Source organism: Bombina bombina, chromosome 4 (assembly GCF_027579735.1).
Source record: "Bombina bombina isolate aBomBom1 chromosome 4, aBomBom1.pri, whole genome shotgun sequence".
Classification (NCBI taxonomy): Eukaryota; Metazoa; Chordata; class Amphibia; order Anura; family Bombinatoridae; genus Bombina; species Bombina bombina.
Window position 1 is genome coordinate 1,231,816,767 of NC_069502.1, and position 15,326 is coordinate 1,231,832,092.

Consider the following 15,326-nt stretch of genomic DNA (forward strand, 5'->3'; position numbering starts at 1 on the left):
ACCTAAGTTACAATTAAACCTAACACTACACTATCAATAAATTAATTAAATACAATACCTACAATTATCTACAATTAAACCTAACACTACACTATCAATAAATTAATTAAATAAAATACCTACAATTATCTACAATTAAACCTAACACTACACTATCAATAAATTAATTCAATAAAATACCTACAAATAAATACAATTAAATAAACTAACTAAAGTACAAAAAATAAAAAAGAACTAAGTTACAAAAAATAAAAAAATATTTACAAACATTAGAAAAATATTACAACAATTTTAAACTAATTACACCTACTCTAAGCCCCCTAATAAAATAACAAAGCCCCCCAAAATAAAAAAATGCCCTACCCTATTCTAAATTAAAAAAGTTCAAAGCTCTTTTACCTTACCAGCCCTGAAAAGGGCCATTTGCGGGGCATGCCCCAAAGAATTCAGCTCTTTTGCCTGTAAAAAAAACATACAATACCCCCCCCAACATTACAACCCACCACCCACATACCCCTAATCTAACCCAAACCCCCCTTAAATAAACCTAACACTAAGCCCCTGAAGATCTCCCTACCTTGTCTTCACCTCACCGGGTCCCGATCTGTCCAGAAGAGGGTCCGAAGTCTTGATCCAAGCCCAAGCGGGGGGCTGAAGAGTGACGTCCATCCTTGGGGCTGAAGTCTGGATCCAAGCGGCGGCTGAAGAAATCCATCATCGGGCTGAAGTCGGAAGTCCATCATCGGGATGAAGTCTTCTATCAAGCCGCATCTTCAATCTTCTTTCTTCCGGAGCGGAGCCATCTTCTTCCCAGCCGTCGCGGATCCAACCTCTTCAAGCGACGCCTACTAGCCGAATGACGGTTCCTTTAAATGACGTCATCCAAGATGGCGTCCCTCGAATTCCGATTGGCTGATAGGATTCTATCAGCCAATCGGAATTAAGGTAGGAAAATTCTGATTGGCTGATGGAATCAGCCAATCAGAATCAAGTTCAATCCGATTGGCTGATCCAATCAGCCAATCAGATTGAGCTCGCATTCTATTGGCTGTTCCGATCAGCCAATAGAATGCGAGCTTAATCTGATTGGCTGATTGGATCAGCCAATCGGATTGAACTTGATTCTGATTGGCTGATTCCATCAGCCAATCAGAATTTTCCTACCTTAATTCCGATTGGCTGATAGAATCCTATCAGCCAATCGGAATTCGAGGGACGCCATCTTGGATGACGTCATTTAAAGGAACCGTCATTCGGCTAGTAGGCGTCGCTTGAAGAGGTTGGATCCGCGTCGGCTGGGAAGAAGATGGCTCCGCTCCGCTCCGGAAGAAAGAAGATTGAAGATGCGGCTTGATAGAAGACTTCATCCCGATGATGGACTTCCGACTTCAGCCCGATGATGGATTTCTTCAGCCGCCACTTGGATCCAGACTTCAGCCAGAGGATGGACGTCACTCTTCAGCCCCCCGCTTGGGCTTGGATCAAGACTTTGGACCCTCTTCTGGACAGATCGGGACCCGGTGAGGTGAAGACAAGGTAGGGAGATCTTCAGGGGCTTAGTGTTAGGTTTATTTAAGGGGGGTTTGGGTTAGATTAGGGGTATGTGGGTGGTGGGTTGTAATGTTGGGGGGGGTATTGTATGTTTTTTTTTACAGGCAAAAGAGCTGAATTCTTTGGGGCATGCCCCGCAAATGGCCCTTTTCAGGGCTGGTAAGGTAAAAGAGCTTTGAACTTTTTTAATTTAGAATAGGGTAGGGCATTTTTTTATTTTGGGGGGCTTTGTTATTTTATTAGGGGGCTTAGAGTAGGTGTAATTAGTTTAAAATTGTTGTAATATTTTTCTAATGTTTGTAAATATTTTTTTATTTTTTGTAACTTAGTTCTTTTTTATTTTTTGTACTTTAGTTAGTTTATTTAATTGTATTTATTTGGAGGTATTTTATTTAATTAATTTATTGATAGTGTAGTGTTAGGTTTAATTGTAACTTAGGTTAGGATTTATTTTACAGGTAATTTTGTAATTATTTTAACTATTTTAGCTATTAAATAGTTCTTAACTATTTAATAGCTATTGTACCTGGTTAAAATAAATACAAAGTTGCCTGTAAAATAAATATTAATCCTAAAATAGCTATAATATAATTATAATTTATATTGTAGCTATATTAGGGTTTATTTTACAGGTAATTATTTAGCTTTAAATAGGAATAATTTATTTAATAAGAGTTAATTTATTTCGTTAGATAAAAATTATATTTATCTTAGGGGGGTGTTAGTGTTAGGGTTAGACTTAGCTTTAGGGGTTAATATATTTAATAGAGTAGCGGCGAGATTCGGTCGGCAGATTAGGGGTTAATAATTGAAGTTAGGTGTCGGCGATGTTAGGGAGGGCAGATTAGGGGTTAATACAATTTATTATAGGGTTATTGAGGCGGGAGTGAGGCGGATTAGGGGTTAATAACTTTATTATAGTAGCGGTGCGGTCCGCTCGGCAGATTAGAGGTTAATAAGTGTAGGCAGGTGGAGGCGACGTTGTGGGGGGCAGATTAGGGGTTAATAAATATAATATAGGGGTCGGCGGTGTTAGTGGCAGCAGATTAGGGGTACATAGGGATAATGTAGGTAGCGGCGGTTTACGGAGCGGCAGATTAGGGGTTAAAAAAATATGCAGGTGTCAGCGATAGCGGGGGCGGCAGAATAGGGGTTAATAAGGGTAAGGTTAGGGGTGTTTAGACTCGGGGTACATGTTAGAGTGTTAGGTGCAGACGTAGGAAGTGTTTCCCCATAGAAAACAATGGGGCTGCGTTAGGAGCTGAACGCTGCTTTTTTGCAGGTGTTAGTTTTTTTTTCAGCTCAAACTGCCCCATTGTTGTCTATGGGGATATCGTGCACGAGCACGTTTTTGAAGCTGGCCGCGTCCGTAAGCACCGCTGGTATCTAGAGTTGCAGTGGCGTTAAATTATGCTCTACGCTCCCTTTTTGGAGCCTAACGCACTGAAAACCCAGCCATTCTGTGAACTCTAAATACCAGCTGTATTTAAAAGGTGCGGGAGAAAAAAAGCACACGTAGCTAATGCACCCCTTTGGCCGCCAAACTCTAAATCTAGCTGTAAGTTCCTTACAGTTCACTCTTACAGCTTTAATCTCTATGAAAGTTTTTGTAGCCTTCCCCTAAACCATAATGTTGAACAATCTTTGTTTTCAGGTCATTTGAGAGTTGTTTTGAGGCCCCCATGTTGCCACTCTTCAGAGGAGAGTCAAAGAGAACAACAACTTGCAATTGGCCACCTTAAATACCTTTTCTCATGATTGGATGCACCTATCTATGAAGTTCAAGGCTTTATGGGCTCACCAAACCAATTGTGTGTTCCAATTAATCAGTGCTAGGTAGTTACAGGTATTCAAATCAACAAAATGACAAGGGTGCCCAAATTTATGCACCTGTCTACTTTCGTTTTGATGCATATTGCACATTTTCTGTTAATCCAATAAACCTCATTTCACTGCTGAAATATTACAGTGTCCTTCAGTTATTTGATAGATTAAAATGAAATTGCTGATCCAAACGTCCAATTATTTATAAATGAAAATCATGGAAATTGTCAGGGGTGCCTAAACTTTTGCATACAACTCTATATCTGATACTGTTCATGTAAAATACATATCTATACCTATATATCTATATCTAATCTATATATATATATATATATATATATATATATATATATATATATATATATATATATATATATATATATGGGTAGAAAGAATGGTACCAGGGCGCACTGCTTATTTCAACAAATACAAGTATGTATCAAAAAATACTGACAGAGATAATAAACCACCTGTTAGTGCATCTACAATACAGGTGACAATCTGAATGAATAATAAAAATAAAAATGAACAAATAAGTCCCAAATTTGCTTGATGTATATTCTTAAGACAATCCAAGAATGGAGATAGATGCCTACTTACTAAAAGATACCTCAATCGTATGAGGTAAGTGAATGCGTCCCTTTATGGTACAAAAGTCTCTTCAGTGGTCCAGGAACTTGCTTCTATGTCTACCTGGTATGGTAGAAGTGTTGGATTTCTTTTCTAAGTCAAGTTGGTGCTCTCCTCCCAGTGTCACGATATACCATAGATGTACATAGAAAAAGGGGAATACAAATACAGGCCAGTAGTGCAACACTGTATGGTAGTTTATAATTATGATATACCTAAAGGTAGAATGCTTACATTTATAATCCTCAATCTATTATGAGGTATCACTTAAGGTGTGAAATAAAGATATTTATAACATCAATAGTGGCTCTTGTTATTGTGGAATCCAAAATGAAAGGATTAGAGATGAGTGCCTACTTACTAAAAGTTACCTCAATCCTATGAGGTAAGTAAATGCGTCCTTCTGTAGAGAAAACGTCCTACAGCAATCCAAGTGCTCGCGTCTGTGTTTCCTTAATATGGTAGGTATGTGATCTTTTCTTTGTAGGCTCTTTTTCAAGCCCTCCTCTCAATAATATGATGATTCGTGGACATATAATAAAGGGATACAAATGTAGACAGTGCAATACTGTATGTAAATTAAAAGCTTACTTTATTTTACACAGTTTAAAGAATGCTCACATTTGTTACCCTCAATCCACTATGAGGTATCAGTTGTGCATGTATAATTTGTTTGTAACGCCAGAATGCTGTTATTCCAGAATGTTCAAATATTCAGCACACAATGGTCACATATATAGGATAACACCAGAGCGATTTCAACAGTCTAATTAAAAACAGTCTCTCTTATAATTCAACTCCTAACGCGTTTAAAAGGTCTCTAAACAATAGGTTACCTTCTTCTGAAAAAGAGCCTACAAAGAAAAGATCACATACCTACCATATTAAGGAAACACAGAAGCGAGCACTTGGATTGCTGTAGGACGTTTTCTCTACAGAAGGACGCATTTACTTACCTCATAGGATTGAGGTAACTTTTAGTAAGTAGGCACTCATCTCTAATCCTTTCATTTTGGATTCCACAATAACAAGAGCCACTATTGATGTTATAAATATCTTTATTTCACACCTTAAGTGATACCTCATAATAGATTGAGGATTATAAATGTAAGCATTCTACCTTTAGGTATATCATAATTATAAACTACCATACAGTGTTGCACTACTGGCCTGTATTTGTATTCCCTCTTTCTATGTACATCTATGGTATATCGTGACACTGGGAGGAGAGCACCAACCTGACTTAGAAAAGAAATCCAACACTTCTACCATACCAGGTAGACATAGAAGCAAGTTCCTGGACCACTGAAGAGACTTCTGTACCATAAAGGGATGCATTCAATTACCTCATACGATTGAGGTATCTTTTAGTAAGTAGGCATCTATCTCCATTCTTGGATTGTCTTAAGAATATACATCAAGCAAATTTGGGACTTATTTGTTCATTTTTATTTTTATTATTCATTCAGATTGTCACCTGTATTGTAGATGCACCAACAGGTGGTTTATTATCTCTGTCAGTATTTTTTGATACATACTTGTATTTGTTGAAATAAGCAGTGCGCCCTGGTACCATTCTTTCTACCCATTTTTTTACATTAGCAAGAAATAAGACAGTGCTAGGTGGGGACCTATCAATTTGTCATTATTTCAGGTACTAGGCAGCCGGTTTATTAATTCTCTAAGAAATTAGAGCTCCAGTCTGAGGGGGGTACACTTAGCGCTGATAACTTGTTCTCTCTGCTTAAACATATATATATATATATATATATATATGATAATGTTCATGTAATATATATATATATATATATATATATATATATATATATATATATATGTAAATCAATGTAAATATTTGCATAGGAAATAAGCACATCTAGGCAAGATTCCCCGCTTGATTTTTTCCCAGAAATACCTCATATACAATGTTACCAATGCACAAGAGAATTCTGGGTAATATATGCAAATTAGATTTGCAAATTCTCAGTTTTTTTGCTTCAAAATACTGTTTTAACACAGCTATCCTTTTAACAGGATTATTGCAGCAAACCTGAAATCACTCACTAGACAGCCTGTTTCGTTCTTTTTGGAACTCATCAGTAGGAGATAGATTTCTGGTTGCTGCATTGGTAAAGCTATTTTCAAGGTTAAACCAAAATTCATTAAAACTATGAGGGGAGATAAAAAACTGAAATTAATATCCTCCATGTCTCAAAATTAAATCAATGTAAATATTTGCATAGGAAATAAGCACATCTAGGCAAGATTCCCCGCTTGCTTTTTTCCCAGAAATACCTCATATACAATGTTAACAATGCACAAGAGAATTCTGGGTAAGATATGCAAATTAGATATGCAAATTCTCAGTTTTTTTGCTTCAAAATACTGTTTTAACACAGCTATCTTTTTAACAGGATTATTGCAGCAAACCAGAAATCACTCTCTAGACAGCCTGTTTCGTTCTTTTTGGAACTCTAATTTGCATATCTTGCCCAGAATTCTCTTGGTAACATTGTATATGAAGTATTTCTGGGGAAAAAAAGCAAGCAGGGAATCTTTCCTAGATGTGCTAATTTCCTATGCAAATATTTAAATTGATTTAATTTTGAGACATGGAGGATTTTAATTTCAGTTTTTTATCTCCCCCCATAATTTTAATGAATTTAAATATAGGTATAAATATGTATATGATACTGTTCATGTAAAATACACATCTATACCTATATATCTATATATATCTGATCCTGTTCATGTAAAATACATATTTATACCTATATATCTATATATATCTGATCCTGTTCATGTAAAATACACATCTATACCTATGTATCTATATATATCTGATACTGTTCATGTAAAATACACATCTATACCTATATATCTATATATATCTGATCCTGTTCATGTAAAATACATATTTATACCTATATATCTATATATATCTGATACTGTTCATGTAAAATACATATCTATACCTATATATCTATATATATCTGATCCTGTTCATGTAAAATACATATCTATCCCTTTATATCTATCTTTTTTTTTATATATATATATATATATATATATATATATATATATATATGATAATATTCATGTAAAATATATTATATATATGTATAAATATGTATCTGATACTGTTCATGTAAAATATATATCTATATATATATATATATATCTGATACTGTTCATGTAAAATACATATCTATAGCTATATATATCTGATCCTGTTCATGTAAAATACATATCTATAGCTATATATATCTGATCCTGTTCATGTAAAATACATATCTATACCTATAGATATAATACTGTTCATGTAAAATACATATCTATACCTATATATCTGATACTGTTCATGTAAAATACATATCTATACCTATATTTCTGATACTGTTCATGTAAAATACATATCTATACCTATATATCTGATACTGTTCATGTAAAATACATATCTATACCTATATATCGGATACTGTTCATGTAAAATACATATCTATATATATATATATATCTGATACTGTTCATGTAAAATACATATCTATAGCTATATATATCTGATCCTGTTCATGTAAAATACATATCTATAGCTATATATATCTGATCCTGTTCATGTAAAATACATATCTATACCTATATATATAATACTGTTCATGTAAAATACATATCTATACCTGTATATCTGATACTGTTCATGTAAAATACATATCTATACCTATATATCTGATACTGTTCATGTAAAATACATATATATACCTATATATCTGATACTGTTCATGTAAAATACATATATATACCTATGTATCTATATATATCTGATACTGTTCATGTAAAATACATATATATACCTATATATCTGATACTGTTCATGTAAAATACATATCTATATATATATCTGATACTGTTCATGTAAAATACATATACATACCTATATATCTGATACTGTTCATGTAAAATACATATATATACCTATGTATCTATATATATCTGATACTGTTCATGTAAAATACATATCTATATATATATCTGATACTGTTCATGTAAAATACATATCTATACCTATATATCTGATACTGTTCATGTAAAATACATATCTATACCTATATATCTGATACTGTTCATGTAAAATACATATCTATATCTATATATATATATATATATATGATACTGTTCATGTAAAATACATATCTATACCTATATATCTATATATATCTGATACTGTTCATGTAAAATACATATCTATACCTATATATCTATATATATCTGATGCTGTTCATGTAAAATACACATCTATAACTATATATCTATATATATCTGATACTGTTCATGTACAATACATATCTATACCTATATATAAATATGTATTTACTATAAAAAGGACATTATCCTGTAAGTGAAGAACATTGGAATGTGAAATATTACTATTTCATGTCGGGTTAGCGCACTTGAATAAACGCGATTAGGATATCATGCAAGTAAATGTGTTAGTTGTTTTTTGCAATTCTATAGAGAAATGCGGGTAAGCATTTGTCATATTCGAAGTTCCACTTTTTGCATGCATCCGGTTTGCGCTAATGCACAATTTTTTTACTTTCAACTCATAATACAAGTACAACCTGACACGAGTGGGAGTGCTAAATAGTACTCCACTTGTATTCTAGCCCATAGTATGCAAAACAGGACATGCACTGCATACAGTATGCAATAACAGGACAGTGCTATAAATAGTGTATGACAACTAGACAGGCACAGGAAGTGCATGACCTGGCCTGTTATTTACCATAGCTTGACGCACTGAACTTGGTACATACGCAGGTATTTTCTTGACTCTCTATAATGACAATGCTGTGTTATACTTAGGGTCGCAATCTGGCAGATCTGCGCAGGAGTCAGCCCCGTGGTACCTTCACTATGAGCACCACACTGCGCTTAGGGAAGCAGATCCTGGAATCCATTGAATCCATTCACTCCGTGGGCTTCCTGCACCGGGACATCAAGCCTGTGAGTGTCTGTGTGAGCTGTGCTTTGACACTGCTGCTTTGTTCTCTATATGTGGCACAGAGATTCACCATCTTGTACAGTCCTCCTTGCATTGACCTCATTACTGAGATCTGTGTTATTTATATTCTGTCGTTGGTCCATGATATTTCCATTGTTACTGACCTGTTGTATTAATCTGAGCTCATAGAAGCAAATCTTTAGTAGGACAGTTTTGTTCTTAAATATTCCCAACAAGTAGAGAAAGTTGCACAAGTGTGACCATTAGATTTGTGTAATCTGGTGTTTTATGGCTTTACAATACTAGCTCCTTTCTATTTCACCTTCAACATTTTCACTAATAGTCAACATAAACATCACACTTGCTGTAGGTTTAAATGCTATGAGAGTTTTTAGTTGCAGTTATTTTATTTTCATTATTCAAAACTCAATTGTTTTCCTTACAGCAAAATAATGTCATCACTATAACGCTTCTGTTCTTTTTATATTCATTCTTTTCATCTGAGAAGGCACAAATACGCTAGCATCATCCTGATAACGGCTAATTCCATCACCACCATCATTTGTAATTAATAGATGTATGCATGCGAATAGGCATGGCTTAGGACAAACTTATAAAGAGGTCATTTAAAGTGGGTTCTCTTTTGTCAATGGTCTTGTAGAGTACCAGAAATGTGTCATGTCTATCTAGCAGCGGATGTGTTTTATGATATATTCCTGATTGATTTTTATTCTTCACACAATATATTATTTCTATTTTGTACAGTGTATATAAATATATATATATATATATTTCTTTCATGTAATTGGCAAGAGTCCATGAGCTAGTGACATATGGGATATACAATCCTACCAGGAGGGGCAAAGTTTCCCAAACCTCAAAATGTCTATAAATACACCCCTCACCACACCCACAATTCAGTTTTACAAACTTTGCCTCCTATGGAGGTGGTGAAGTAAGTTTGTGCTAAGATTTCTACGTTGATATGCGCTTCTCAGCATTGTTGAAGCCCGATTCCTCTCAGAGTACAGCGAATGTCAGAGGGACGTGAAGGGAGTATCACTTATTGAATACGATGATTTCCCTAACGGGGGTCTATTTCATGGGTTCTCTGTTATCGGTCGTAGAGATTCATCTCCTACCTCCCTTTTCAGATTGACGATATACTCTCAATTTACCATTACCTCTACTTATAACTGTTTCTGTACTGGTTTGGCTATCTGCTATATGTGGATGGGTTTCTTTTGGTAAGTATGTTTTTTATTACTTAAGACACCTCAGCTATGGTTTGGCACTTTATGCATTTATATAAAGTTCTAAATATATGTATTGTACTTATATTTGCCATGAGTCAGGTTCATGTATTTCCTTCTGCAGACTGTCAGTTTCATATTTGGGTAATATAAACATCTTTTATAGAAAATTTTTTCTTACCTGGGGTTTAGTCTTTTTTCAATTGACTACTTCTTGCAAATTGCGGGTGGCATTAGGCCCGCGGGTGCGTCAAATGCTAAACTTTATTGCGTCATTCTTGGCGCGAAAATATTTTTGGCGAGGAAAAATACGTCTATGACGCAACTTCGTCATTTTCGGCGTCATACTTTACTTTCATTAGTGTCATTTCCGGTTATTTTTGGCGCCAAAAAGTTTACGTTACGTTGTGCATCATACTTGGCGCCAAACTTTTTCATTATTTCAATACCCCATTGATGTTTGCCTCTTGATTTTTTCTCTATCAGAGGCCTATGCTATTTGCCTTTTTTCCCATTCCTGAAACTGTCATATAAGGAAATAGATAATTTTGCTTTTTATGTTGTTTTTTCTCTTACATTTTGCATGATGTCTTTATCTGATCCTGCCTCAGAAGTTTCTGCTGGAACATTGCTGCCTGACATCGGTCCTACCAAAGCTAAGTGCATTTGTTGTAAAATTGTTGAAATTATTCGCCGAATGTCATTTGTAATAGTTGTCATGATAAACTTTTACATGCAGTTAGTGTATCCATCAGTAATAGCACATTGCCAGTTGTAGTTCCTTCAACTTCTAATGTGCATGATATACCTGTAATTTTTAAAGAATTTGTTTCTGATTCTATTTTGAAGGCTTTGTCTGCATCTCCACCTTCTAATAAACGTAAAGGTCTTTTAAAACTTCTCATTTAATTGATGAAATTTCAAATGACCAGCAACATAATTTATCCTCTTCTGATGAGGATCTATCTGATACAGAAGATCCTTCCTCAGACATTGACACTGACAAATCTACTTATTTATTTAAAATAGAGTATATGCATTCTTTATTAAAAGAAGTGTTAATTATTTTGGATATTAAGGTAACCAGTCCTATTGACATTCAGTCTAATAAACGTTTAAATGCTGTTTTTAAACCTCCTGTGGTTTCTCCGGGGGTTTTTCCTATTCCTGAGGCTATTTCTGATATGATTTCTAGGGAATGGAATAAGCCAGGTACTTCTTTTATTCCTTCTTCAAGGTTTAAAAAATTGTATCCTTTACCAGCAAAATCTATAGAGTTTTGGGAAAAAATCCCCAAAGTTGATGGGGCTATTTCTACTCTTGCTAAACGTACCACTATTCCTATGGAAGATAGTACTTCCTTTTAAGGATCCTTTAGATAGGAAGCTTGAATCTTATCTAAGGAAGGCCTATTTATATTCAGGTCATCTTCTCAGACCTGCAATTTCTTTGGCTGATGTTGCGGCTGCATCAACTTTCTGGTTGGAGAATTTATCGCAACAGGAATTGGATTCTGACTTATCTAGCATTATTCGCCTATTGCAATATGCTAATCATTTTATTGTGATGCAATTTTTGATATTATCAAAATTGATGTCAGATCCATGTCTTTAGCTTTTTTAGCTAGAAGAGCTTTGTGGCTTAAATCTTGGAATGCTGACATGACATCTAAATCTAGATTACTATATCTCTCCTTTCCAAGGTAATAATTTATTTGGTTCTCAGTTGGATTCTATTATTTCAACTGTCACTGGGGGAAGGGAGTTTTTCTGCCTCAGGATTAAAAACCTAAGGCTTCTAACCTTTTTCGTTCCTTTTGTCAGAATAAGGAACAAAAACTCAATCTTCCCACCAAGGAGTCTGCTTCCAATTGGAAGCCTTCCTCAAATTGCATTAAATCCAAGCCATTTAGGAAACCAAAGTCAGCCCCTAAGTCCGCATGAAGGTGCAGCTCAGCTGGTAGGGGGCAGATTAAGGTTTTTCAAAGATATTTGGATAAGATCTGTCCAAAATCAATGGATTCAGAGCATTGTCTCAAGGGCATCAAATAGGATTCAGAGTAAGACCTCCTGTGAGAAGATTTTTTCTCTCACGTATCCCAGTAAATCCAGTAAAAGCTCAGGCTTTCCTGAAGTGTGTTTCAGACCTGGAGTCTTCAGGGGTAATCATGCCAGTTCCTCCTCAGGAACAAGGTTTGGGGTTTTATTCAAATCTATTAATTGTACCAAAGAAGGAAAATTTATTCAGACCAGTTCTGGATCTGAAAAATTTTGAATCGTTATGTAAGAGTACCAACTTTCAAGATGGTGACTATAAGGTCTATTCTGCCCTTTGTTCAGCAAGGACATTATATGTCCACAATAGACTTGCAGGATGCATATTCCGATTCATCCAGAACATTATCAGTTTCTGAGATTCTCTTTTCTAAACAAGCATTACCAATTTGTTGCTCTTCCATTTGGCCTAGCAACAGTTTCAAGAAGCTTTTCAAAGGTTCTGGGTGCCCTACTCTCTGTAATCAGAGAACAGGGTATTGCGGTGTTTCCTAATTTGGACGATATCTTGGTACTAGCTCAGTCTTTGCGTACTGCAGAATCTCACACAAATCAACTAGTGTTGTTTCTTTGGAAACATGGTTGGAGGATCAATTTACCAAAAGTTTCTTGATTCCTCAGACAAGAGTCACCTTTTTAGGCTTCCAGATAGATTCAGTGTCCATGACCCTGTCTCTAACAGACAAGAGATATTTAAAATTGGTTGCAGCATGCCGGCACCTTCAGTCTCAGTCTTTCCCTTCAGTGGCTATGTGCATGGAAGTTTTAGGTCTCATGACTGCTGCATCGGACGCAATCCCCTTTGCTCTTTTTCACATGAGACCTCTACAGCTTTGTATGCTGAATCAATATACGACACTCTCTGACATGGTGATAGATCACCATCGTTTAGTTCAAGGGGCTTCTTTTGTTCAGCCAACCTGGACTGTGATCACAACAGATGCGAGTCTTTCAGTTTGGGGAGCTGTTTGGGGATCTGTAACAGCACAAGGGGTTTGGAAATCTCAAGAGGCGAGATTACCAATAAATATTTTAGAACTCCTTGCAATTCTCAGAGTTCTTCAGTTTTGGCCCCTGCTAAAGAGAGAACCGTTCATTTGTTTTCAGACAGACAATATCACAACAGTGGCATATGTCAATCATCAAGGTGGGGCTCACAGTCCCCAAGCTATGAAAAAAGTATCTCGGATACTTGTTTGGGCGGAATCCAGCTCTTGTCTAATCTCTGCGGTGCTTATCCCAGGTGTAGACAATTGGGAGGCGGATTATCTTAGCCGCCAGACTTTACATCCAGAGGAGTAGTCTCTCCATCCAGATGTGTTTTCTTAGATTGTTCAGTTGTGGGGTCTTCCAGAGATAGATCTCATGGCCTCTCATCTAAACAAGAAACTTCCCAGATACCTGTCCAGGTCCAGGGATGTTCAGGCGGAAGCAGGGCATGCGCTGACACTTCCTTGGTGTTATCATCCTGCTTACATTTTCCCGCCTCTAGTTCTCCTTCCAAGAGTGATCTACAAAATCATCATGGAACAATCATTTGTGTTGCTGGTGGCTCCAGCATATGGCCACACAGGTTTTGGTATGCAGATCTGGTTTGGATGTCCAGTTGCCCTCTTTGGCCACTTTCGTTCGGCCAGACCTACTATCTCTTTCCATCAGGATCTCAAATCATTAAATTTGAAGGTATGGAAATGGAACGCTTAGTACTTAGTCATAGAGGTTTCTCTGACTCAGTGATTAATACTATGTTACAAGCTCATAAATCTGTTTCTTGAAAGATTTATTATAGAGTTTGGAAGACTTTCATTTCATGGTGTTCTTCTCATAAATTCTCCTGGCATTCTTTTAGAATTCCTAGAATTTTACAGTTTATTCAGGACGGTTTGGATAAGGGTTTGTCTGCGAGTTCCTTGAAAGGATAAATATCCGCTCTTTCTGTTTTATTTCACAGAAAGATTGCTATACTTCCTGATATACACTGTTTTGTACAGGCTTTAGTTCTTATTAAACCTGTTATTTAATCAATTTCTCCTCCTTGGAGTCTTAATTTGGTTCTGATGGCTTTACAGGTTCTTTCATTTGAACCTATGCATTTTTTGGACATTAAACTACTTTCTTGAAAAGTGTTGTTCCTTTTGGTCATCTCTTCTGCTAGAAGAGTTTCTGAGTTATCTGCTCTTTCTTGTGAGTCTCCTTTTCTGATTTTTTCATCAGGATAAGGCAGTTTTGCGGACTTCTTTTTTATTTTTACCTAAGGTTGTGAATTCTAACAACATTAGTAGAGAAATTGTTGTCCCTTCCTTGTGTCCTAATCCTAAGAATTCTTTGGAAAGTTCCTTACATTCTTTGGATGTGGTAAGAGCTTTGAAATATTATGTGGAAGCTACTAAAGATTTCAGGAAGACTTCCAGTCTATTTGTTTTATTTTCTGGTCCTAGGAAAGGTCAGAAGGCTTCTGCTATTTCCTTGGCTTCTTGGTTGAAACTTTTGATTCATCAAGTTTATTTTGAGTCGGGTCAGGCCCCGCCTCAGAGAATTACAGCTCATTCTACTAGATCAGTCTCCACTTCGTAGGCTTTTAAGAATGAAGCTTCAGTTGATCAGATTTGCAAAGTGGCAACTTGGTCCTTTGCATACATTTACTAAATTCTACCGTTTTGATGTATTTGCTTCTTCGGAAGCAGTTTTTGGTAGAAAGGTTCTTCAGGCAGCTGTTTCAGTTTGATTCTTCTGCTTTTGATTTAAGTTTTTTTCTTTCAAATGAAATTAATTTATATTTTTGGGTTGTGGATTAATTTTTTTCAGCAGATTATGGCTGTTTTTATTTTATTCCCTCCCTCTCTAGTGACTCTTGAGTGGAGATCCACATCTTGGGTATTGATATCCCATATGTCACTAGCTCATGGACTCTTGCCAATTACATGAAAGAAAACATAATTTATGTAAGAACTTACCTGATAAATTAATTTCTTTCATATTGGCAAGAGTCCATGAGGCCCACCCTTTTTATGG

The 15,326-nt window shown here is 35.7% G+C and overlaps 1 protein-coding gene across 1 annotated transcript in view; it reads left to right on the top strand.

Annotated features, from left to right (window-relative positions):
* Nucleotides 1-15,326, top strand: part of TTBK1 (tau tubulin kinase 1) — a 557,016-nt gene that overhangs the window by 233,917 nt on the left and 307,773 nt on the right. Inside the window, exon 4 of the mRNA XM_053712777.1 lies at nucleotides 8,869-9,009. Within this exon, the coding sequence (XP_053568752.1) occupies nucleotides 8,869-9,009 (141 nt within the window). The remainder of the gene's footprint in view (nucleotides 1-8,868; nucleotides 9,010-15,326) is intronic.